This window comes from Lynx canadensis, chromosome D1 (genome assembly GCF_007474595.2).
Source record: "Lynx canadensis isolate LIC74 chromosome D1, mLynCan4.pri.v2, whole genome shotgun sequence".
In the NCBI taxonomy this organism is placed as follows: domain Eukaryota; kingdom Metazoa; phylum Chordata; class Mammalia; order Carnivora; family Felidae; genus Lynx; species Lynx canadensis.
Genome location: NC_044312.2, coordinates 109808964 through 109818874, shown reverse-complemented (window position 1 = coordinate 109818874; position 9911 = coordinate 109808964). Strand labels below are relative to the sequence as shown.

Below are 9911 nucleotides of genomic sequence, written 5' to 3'. Positions count from 1 at the left end.
AGTAAATAACAATGTATACAAGAGTGACTTTCAGTTCTACTCTCGTAGTTTTGCTCTTTTCGTACACTTCATTCTCCTGTGTCTAAATAGGGGCACCTGGGGGCTCAGTCTGTTAAGTGTCTGACTTTACCTCAGGTCGTGATCTCACATTTCATGACTTTGAGCCCCACATCAGGGTCTGTGCTGACAGCTCAAAGCCTGGAGCCTGCTTTGGATTCTGTGTCTCCCTCTCTTCTGCCCCTCCCCTGCTCACATGCTCTCTCTCTCTCAAAAATAAATAAACATTAAAATTAAAAAAAAAACCTAATCTAGACTGCAGACATGCTGTAATCAAACTGTGGAGTATAGAAAAGCTAACTTAAGTATAAGTGCTTAAACTATGAAATTTCTAAAAAGAAAACAGTAAATAATTTTGATCTCAGGGACGATTATCTTTTCGCAAATTATTACTGAAGTATAATTGACATACTATGTGACATTAGTTTCAGGTTGGGACAATTTTCTTAGATATGACACCAAAGCATGATCTATAAAGAAAAAAATATGATAAATTGGATTTCATCAAATTTAAGTGTAAAAGGTGCATAATCTTTGATCCAGAAATGCCTGGAGCCAGGAATATCTTGTTACACCAGATAGCAAAAAGCTATCAAAGAGGGGGTGGGGCAGAGAGAGAGAGAGAGAGAGAGGAGAGAATCCCAAGCAGTCTCTGCACTGCCAGCAGGGAGCCCGACAAGCGTATGTAACTCACAAACCACAAGATCATGACCCAAGCCGAAATCAAGAGTCAGACATTTAACCAACTGAGCCACCCAGGTGCCCCAGAGGTAGCTGAACTTCTTGAGGAAGTTCACTCTGCCTGTGTCAAGTACTTCCCCATGGGCTGTAGGTTGTAAGGAAATTTAATTTTTTTCTTTTGCCTTTTTTTTCCCCATCAGTCCGTGGCAGCATACCTGTCTCATAGGGTTGTTGTGGGTTAAGTGGGCTAATGCATATACGTGCTGAGAACACTGAGGGCCTAGCACATAGTTAGTGCTCACGAAATGTGAGCTATCATTTTTACTGTTGTTAATATTTTTATGTGTGGGGCGCCCTTCTGGGGAACACAAGAACAGATGTCAGGTGCCCCCGATGATCCCCACCTCCTGGTGTCCACATCTTTGTGTAGGCTCTCCCCTCCCCCCTCCCTTGAGTGTGAGGGCACCTGTGACTTCCTCCTAAAACCAGTAGAGTGCCGCAGAGTTGACGGACACCAGATTATGTGTATGTGATTATACAAGATTGCAATATCTTTACTTCCCCTTACTGGCTTTGAGGAAGCAAGTGGCCATGTTGGGAAGGCCCACACAGGAAAAAACTGGGGGCAGCTGATAGCCATCAGCCAGCAAACAACTGAGGCCTCAGTCTGGCCGTCCTCAAGGAACCGAATGCCGCCATTAACCGCTGAGCTTCCGAGCAGATTCTTCCCGAGGCCAGCCTCCATGAGACTGCAGGCCTGGCCATTCATTTTGTGATCATGTTTCACACAGTGACAGGTAACTAATATACAACCCCTCACTTCCCGATCTCTTTGCTCCTGCAATTGTCCTCTTTCTCCTAAATCATCAATATCCCCCTTTCCATTTGGTCACTCACACCAACCCATAAGCATGCTCGAGTGTCTCGTATCTTAAAAATACTCTTCCAACGCCTGATGCTCTTACCTGGCTAGCTGCCACCCCATTTCTCTACTCTCCTCCATGGCAAAACTTCCTGAGACCCTTGTCTCCAGCCATGTCCACATTTCTCAGATTCTCCCTCAACCCACTGCCGTTGGTGAGGGCTCCGGTGACCTACACGTCAGCCAATCCAAAGGTCACGTGTCTCTCCTCGTTATATTGCCTTTTCCGTGGCATTCGACGCAGCCGGCCACTTCCTTTCCTTGAGATGCACTCTCTTCTCCCACTCTGTTGACATCCCCTTCTTGTCCAACGTCGTCTCCTTCCCAGTGTCCTCTGTGGCCTCCCTCTTCGTCCTCAGCTTCTGAATGTTGGCATGCCCCTGGTTTCGATGCAGGCAGGCCGGGTCCGAGGACCCAGAGGGGTGTCTCCTGCAGGACCAGCCAAGAGGGTCCTTGGCTTCATGCGGGATGGAAACCAAACACGGGCCAGCAGCAGGTGAAAGCAGAGTTTACTGAACATAAAAAGCAGATACAGATGAAGTGCCCGGGGAGGCTTGGAAAGGGAAAAAGGAGCATGAGTCTCGTCTTTGCTTGTGATCTGGTCCTCGCCTCCCACCAGGCGTCCAGGAACTGATGGAGCGAGGACAAGCGCTCAGGCGTCCTCCTTAACTCATTCAGGCCCTGAGTCAGGGGTCTTGAAGTGTATGGCCCCTCCCAGTTACTCCTTAGCTGTTATCTCTCATGCTGGAAGACTCCAAAGAAATCATGAACTCCTCAACCTTCACGAGGAGGACACATTTTAAGGCATATGTAAGGTGGGGGGTGGGTTCTGGCATGAAGAGAAGGAGGAAAAGGAGCAAAGAAAACTCAGCTTTTTCTCTCAGGAGGTCCCATCAGCTTCCTCCCCGGTGAGATTTCCCTTCCAGGTTGTTGTGAGAATTGCCCAAGGGAACATATGTGCTCCTTAAAAAAATATGCCTCACCTCCACCCACTCTATTAATTATAATTATGCTCTCTTGCCTCACTCTGGTGAGAAAATGAGCCACCCTTCCCCCCCCCCCCCCCCCAGACACTTGTCAAGTGGCTCCAGTGTCAAGGGAACAAACTTTGAGGAAGATGACTGTTTCCCACAAAGGCCAATGTGGATTTCTGTTATCCTGGGTCTAAGAAAAGCCCATGGCTTCTGCTGGTGCCTTAGAAATCCCTATTTTAAATTCATTCAGCCTCAGACCTCTTGGGAGATGAAGTGTGTGTGAGCGTGGGTATGTGATCTTCCATAGACACAGGTAGGAGGCCTGGGCCAACGATAGCAGGCATTTCCGAGATTCTTCTAGCCATAGTAACACCATTTATCCTTCTAGAAAGTGAAGCTATGCATGAAACAACAGTCGGGTGACATCATGCCCACTCCAGGGCATGCCAAAGGAGTCACTAATTCATTCAACAAACATTTATTACGCAGGTTTTGTGTCCGGCACTGTACTATGTGCTGAGGAAACAGCAGTGAGCAGGACAAGGTCCCAGCCCTTACAAGCTCTTGGCCAACTGGAAGACATCCACAAGCGAAGAGGAAATTGCAGTCCAGCATGAAAGGAAGTTCACAGGGCTTGGCATCTAGGAGTACAGCGACAGTGGCAGCTAGTCCGGCCAGGGGCAGTGGGGTGGATCAAGGATGGCTTCCTGTTGGAAGTGTCCTCTCAACTGAGAACTGAAAGATGTCTGGGTGTTGGGCCGAGGGAAGAGCAGTGTGAAGCCTCCGAGGTGTGCCTGACCTTGAACTTCTGAGGAGATGCAAATAGATCGAGGCTGGGGTTTCAAGTGCGAGGCACAGGGTGAGGACCCAGGCGAGACGGAACCTCGAGGGGCTTGGGAAGCCGCATTAAGGATCTGGGACTGTCTCCTGTAAGACACACAAGGGGAGCCCCCGGGAGCTTAAACTGGGAACAGCATAACTGGGAGAGAAAAGTAACTGCTGGAATCCTTCAGGCCATGCCCTCTCAGACCACAGCCAGGAAGGGGCTCAAAGCTGGCCCTGGTCTGGCTCCAGCACTTATTTCTGAGTAGCTGGACAGTCACTTCACCTTTTTAGACCTCTGCTGCTGTAACGAGTCAGATTTGGATCAGGTGACCTTTGATATTGGTTCTTCACACTCTCCAAGCCCACACACCCTCCATCCCCTTCTGGGATTTCCTCAATTCCCTTAGACTCTCACTTCCCTGCTTCTCTCCCTAGCTGGGAACACCTTGTGGGACAATTTCTCTTTCTCATCTGGCTCTCCACTAGAGTGGGAGCTCCAAGCAGTCAGCACTATGCCTAGTGCATCTGTTCACGCATCCTCTTCCCAGGCCCTGGAACACAGCTGTGAATGCTTGAACGAACCAAAGACAACCTCCCGCCTTCCTTTAGTAGTTACCTAATGCTTGCATGCTTGTGTTTGATCCTCACAATGGCCTGAGGCACTGCCAGTCCAGGGGAGATTACCTGCCATTTTGCTGATTGGCAGAGGGGCCTCAAAGAGGGGCAACTGAGCCGTGAACCCAGGTTCTAAAGCCAACTCTCCAGGTTCAAGTCCAGCTCTATCACTTACCGGGTGTTTAGTAAACCATTTAATCTCGCTAAGCTTCTATTTCCTCAATTATAAAATGAGGATAATACCGACTTCACGGATTGCTACGACGATAAAAGGGAGATGGGATATAATGAGTAACATACAATAAGCATGCAATAAATGTTAGTTACTATTTTCATTCTCAGGCTAGCGTCCGTTCCTCTCCCCAAACAACAGCTCTAAGACCAAAAAGGATTTTGCCAAGACTGCAGCGCGGGCCATGGGTCCACGTACAGAACTGCTGCCAGGCCGCGTTGTACCCCCTCCTCCCGCCCCCCACCCTACGTCTCCCTCCCCCTCCCCATCTCCTCCCCGTTCCCTTTCCCTCCCCGCTGTGGCTCCAATCCGCCTTGCGGCCAGCGCGCCCCACGTGCCTCACGTAAATAACCGAGTGCGCAGGCGCCCGGGACCCGCGGCCGTTGGCCGGCTCCCCGCCGCCCCGGGATCAGGGGGAGGGACGCCGGCCCCTCTGGCCGCGGGCCGCTCCGCCCCGTCGGTCGGTCCCGGTCTGTCCGTCGGTGCGTCCGGGCCTCCGGCTTCGCCCTCGCCATGGCGCCCTGGCTGCTGCTGCTGTCGCTGCTGGGGTTGCTCCCCGGCGCCTCTCCCGCCCCGCCCCACCGAGCAGCCGACGCTCGGGCCCGGGAGGCGGCGTACCCGGAGCTACTGGGGCCCGCCCGCTTCGCCCTGGAGATGTACAACCGCGGCCGGGCTGCCGGGACGCGGGCGGCGCTGGGGCCGTGCGCGGTCGCGTCCGCCGGGTGAGGACGCGCCGGGGGCGGGGGCTCCCCAGTGCGGGTGCGCGGGGCCCCGGTCAGTGGGTTGGCAACTTTGGTCTGGACCAGGGGTGTGGGCGCTGGACGCCCGAGAGACGAACCTCTGGTAATCGGGGAAAGGGAAGGGGGTACGGCGGGGTCGTGGGAAGGACGGGCTGAGGAGGGAATGGATGTGCCTACTTCACCCGCCCCTCCATCCAGGCGGGCGAGGGGTCCCTGTACTCCCTGAAGGCGACCCTGGAGGAGCCTCCCTGCAACGACCCCACGGTGTGCCAGCTCCCGGTGTCCAAGAAAACCCTGGTGAGTGACGGGGCTCCTGTAATTCCCCGCCCCCACAATGCGTCTGGGTCAAGTCAAGGGGAAGGGATGAGAGGCACCAACTATCCAGCGTTGAGTCACTTCACAGGCCCTGAGGGCTAGAGACTGAAATGCTCTAAAAGGGGGTGGTGGTGACAGGGTGCTGGGTGTGCCTCGCTCTACACCGTGGGGGTGGTTGCCTTGGAGGCGGTCTTCACCTGAGGACCTTCCAGCTGCATCTTGCCAAGGCCTTGTGCCCATACCAGCCCCCAGACTCGCTTCCTCCTCTCCCTCCAGCTCTGCAGCTTTGAAGTCCTGGATGAGCTGGGAAAACACATGCTGCTGAGGCGGGACTGTGGCCCAGTGGATACCAAGGTTACAGGTGCTGGGATAGCCCAAGGATACTGGCATAGTTCAGATAAGACTTCACTCAGGGTTCAGCCTTGATTTCTCCTCTGTTCCAACCCCATTCAGATGACAGAAATGAGACTTTAAGTTCAGTCCTTCCACTGTTGAACAAGGACCCCCTACCCCAGGTGAGGAACCGATTTCCATGTAGGAAGTTGGCTGCTGCTTTATTTACCCCCCCTTTCCCTCACCCTGGCCTGGGCTCCCTGGTCAACTGAGAAGGACTCCTTGTGAAGACCCCTGTGCCTTTCCAGGATTTTTCTGTGAAGATGGCTTCAATCTTCAAGGAGTTTGTTACCACCTATAAGGACATATGGGACACAAGAAGGTGAGGACCCAGCCTTGGCTGTACCTGTCCCAATCAGATCAGGACATTCCCCTCCCCCCACTTGGTATCTTGGTGTTGGGAAGGGGAAGGACACAAGAGGCAGTGCCTCCTTTCAGAGACCCCTAAGTCCCCAAGTTCTTGCCCACCCTTCCAGGACTGGACAGCTACCTCAGGTACCTGGTCCCTTCTCCCATCTAATTTTCCTGGTCAGAAAGCATGGGCCTTTATCATTCTGGATAGAGTGGAATGGGGCAAAGACCAGATTTTCTCTGCTGGTGCCCCCACTTCCCTGGCATGGTAGCTGTTCCCCATGACCTCCTATCTAAGGATGCCCTTAGGAGACCATTTTGGTTCTGCCTTCACTCCTAAGATGCCACCAGCGTTGCCCCCAAAGTTGATCACACCTCCTGCTCATCGCTTGTGGGTCTGGGCCTCCCCTCACCTCCAGCCCTCCCCAGGGTCTGTCCTTAAAAAGAGCTTCAGGCCTGATCCTGAGCCCACCTCCTCCCAAGGGAGACAAGTGCCAGTTAGTCCTAGTGCCCCTCCTTTTATGATCTGCCTGGGGTCTGAGACTTTCCTCTCCTGCTCCTTGGTTCTCAGAAGCCCAGTGGCGCATGTCTGTCTTTTCCAACAACATGGTCCGAGCGCAGAAGATCCAGGCACTGGACCGTGGCACAGCGCAGTATGGGATCACCAAGTTCAGTGACCTTACAGGTAGAAGTGGTGGCCAGAGCTCTCGTGGAGCCTGAAAGAGTCAGGGCCTACTCCCACAGCCCCGGATCAGGGCTGCCTAATACTTTTCCCCGCCATCCCCTGCCCACCTTTGCCCACAGAGGAGGAGTTCCGCACCATCTATCTGAATCCTCTCCTAAAAGAGAACCGCAACAAGATGATGCATCTAGCCAAATCCATTGGTGACCATGCCCCACCTGAGTGGGACTGGAGGACCAAGGGGGCTGTCACCAACGTCAAGAATCAGGTTGGACCCCTAAGAAGCAATGGTGGGACATGAAGGCTACCTTGGGGTTGGGAAGGGACCCAGCCCTGACTTTGTCCGTATCTTGCAGGGCATGTGTGGCTCCTGCTGGGCCTTCTCAGTCACCGGCAATGTGGGGGCCAGTGGTTCCTAAAACAGGGGGACCTGCTCTCCCTCTCTGAGCAGGGTGAGCATCCCACTCTACATTCCTGTCCCCAGCCCAGCCCCTCCAGAGGGCTCCTCAGGACCAGCCTTCTGTCTCCTAGAGCTCTTGGACTGTGACAAGGTGGACAAGGCCTGCCTGGGTGGCTTGCCCTCCAACGCCTACTTGGCCATAAAGAATCTGGGTATGCATTCATGGGATCAGGATGGGCAGTGGGAGCCACTTTTCCCTCCAAAAGAAGTCACTTTGTGAGGGGGAGATATATGAGCATGGAAGTCATGTGAACTGGGTTCAGGTCTTAATGCTGGCCCTTAACAAAGACCTTGAGCAAGTCAGCTCTTTGAGAGCCTCGGTTGCCTCATCTGTGAAATGGGGATGATCTTGCTCACTTCATAGGATTGCCTTGAGTATCAAGTGAGGAAGTATACATAAAGTTTCTGGTGCATAGCAGGGGTTCTTGGTGTTTTTGCTGCTTGGAGGTCTGTATTTCCGTAATACCACTAAACCAAGTAGCACACACCTCACCCTTTAGAAGAGGTATTAAACTGGCAATTCAGTGCAGGGGTGGGCTGCAGTGGCACGAGGATGAGGGGCTGAGGGACTGAGGTGGCTGTACAGAGACTGGGGACCTGGCAGGTGTCTGGACCAAATTGGGAACAGACTGTCTGAGCAGGACAAGCAAGCCATGGTGAAGAGTCCCAGGAATGCCAGGATGAATAAAGATCAGAAGTTGGGAATTGAGTTCCATCTTAGCCACATTTCTCGCTGGTTACTCCCCCATCCCGCTTAGTCTCTGTTTTGTCATCTCTAGAGAGAGGCTGTTGTTCAGAGGGCATGGCCTTGGTCTGGGATGGACGAGGACCTTGAGACCTCACATATAAGGGGCTGATTATAGCTCCTGGCCAGAAGACAAGTGTATGGTAAACGGGGGTCCATTTTCTCTCCCCTCCCCACCCCACCCCCACCATTCCCTAGGAGGGCTGGAGACAGAGGATGACTACAGCTACAGTGGCCACTTGCAGACCTGCAGTTTCTCTGCAAAGAAGGCCAAGGTCTACATCAACGACTCAGTAGAGCTGAGCCAGAATGAGCAGTGAGTAAGGGACAGGGTAGGGACAGGCCAGGTGGGGCTGGGGCCTGTGTGTCCCTGATGCTGTCCCTCCCCGTCTCAGAGCTGGCGGCCTGGCTGGCCAAGAAGGGCCCCATCTCCGTTGCCATCAATGCCTTCGGCATGCAGGTAAGGTCCCTGTCTCTTGCCTGTCTCTTGCTCCTTTCCCACTTCTCCTTGGAGTTGGCTCCCTACTCATTATTCTCGCCTTCCCCCCCCCCCCCGCCCCAGTTCTACCGCCGAGGGATCTCCCACCCACGCGGCCCCTCTGCAGCCCCTGGCTCATCGACCATGCAGTGCTCTCGTGGGCTACGGCAACCGTGAGTTCCACTGAGCCCTCTCTGCCATCCGCCCCAGCTACAGGCAGACATTGGACACAGCAGCTCAGGGCCTTTGGAGGGGGAACTTGAGGGAATGCCTAGGACCCTGTCCTACTCCTGCTTTGGGCCACGGGCCAGGCAGGAGCCCTCCGTCCCTTCTGTGGATGGCAAAGCTGAGGTAGTGGAAGGTTGAACTGAACTGTTACAGATGAATGATCTGCCAGAGGAAGACGGCCGGGTGCCCTCCCCAAACCCCAGAGCCGTACCAGGAGGGTGGCAGGTGTGGGCCTGTCTTGTTTTTCTGCTCTTTTCCCAGTGTCTGTCACAGTAGGCTACAGCAGATACTGGGAGAGGGCCAAGTGCTGGGGGCCCTGACTCCTTGCCCTCTGCCCTGCTCCTCAGGCTCTGGCCATCCCCTTCTGGGTCCATCAAGAACAGTTGGGGCACTGACTGGGTGAGGAGGTGAGTCTTGTCCCCTTGGCCGTGGCTCTCCAGCTCCCATCCTGCCCTAATGCCCTTACCAGCTCCCCTGCCTCCTCTGCCAGGGTTACTACTACTTGTATCGTGGGTCCGGGGCCTGCGGCGTGAACGCCATGGCCAGCTCGGCCGTGGTGAACTGAGGAGCGTCGGCACAGGACCTGGTGCTGACCAGAGCAGCCCCTTCCTCAGCCTGACCTGCGTGTCCAGGCCCCTCCCCAGGAGGCACAGCTGGCTGAGTGACGGCCACCGGGTTACCTCAGGTGAGAAGGCACTGGCCTAGGGCGAAACCCCTACCCCTCTCCACTCCACCCCACTCCTACCCTGAAGTTCCCCAGCTGCACCTTTGTAGACTTGTGGTAGCTAGGAGGCTCTTGAGCTGAAGGATGATGCCGCTGCGGTTGATGCTGGGGCAAGAACCTTGGGCTTGGATAGGAACAGGTGGGAAGAAAATATTCTGGTCTTAAACCCAGCTCTGTCTTCAGCTGGCTCTGGCTTCCTCTCCTGGCTTTCCTCTGTCTGATGCTATAAATTTTCTGGTTCCCCTGGATTTAGGGACAGTGTTTCCTTCCACATCTAGAGAAACTCTTGTAACTACCTTTTTCTAACAGCAATAAAGAGGTGTCCTAGGCCCCAGTGTGGTGTGATTGTTTAGTACCTTTGGGCAAAGAGGGGTGGTAGGGATCCCTGGAGGGTTAAGGTTGGGCAGCTGATCCTGCTTAGGAGCATGAGGGCCCAGTGTCTGCTTCAGGAACCAAAAGGAGATGGAGGGAGGCTCACGGATGGCTCTT

At 54.1% G+C, this 9911-nt stretch overlaps 1 protein-coding gene across 1 annotated transcript; it reads left to right on the top strand.

The window, feature by feature from the left end:
* Nucleotides 1–4718: 4718 nt before the first annotated feature.
* Nucleotides 4719–9756, top strand: CTSF (cathepsin F). Its single transcript, XM_030332007.1, is given in 19 exon segments — nucleotides 4719–5003; nucleotides 5006–5028; nucleotides 5245–5343; nucleotides 5638–5722; nucleotides 5815–5876; nucleotides 6003–6052; nucleotides 6054–6076; nucleotides 6677–6790; nucleotides 6910–7055; nucleotides 7144–7186; nucleotides 7189–7239; nucleotides 7319–7399; nucleotides 8191–8312; nucleotides 8390–8452; nucleotides 8555–8579; nucleotides 8582–8620; nucleotides 8623–8647; nucleotides 9046–9109; nucleotides 9189–9756. Coding segments are annotated over 19 exon segments (1374 nt in total). The 5' UTR covers nucleotides 4719–4819; the 3' UTR covers nucleotides 9264–9756.
* Nucleotides 9757–9911: the final 155 nt, after the last annotated feature.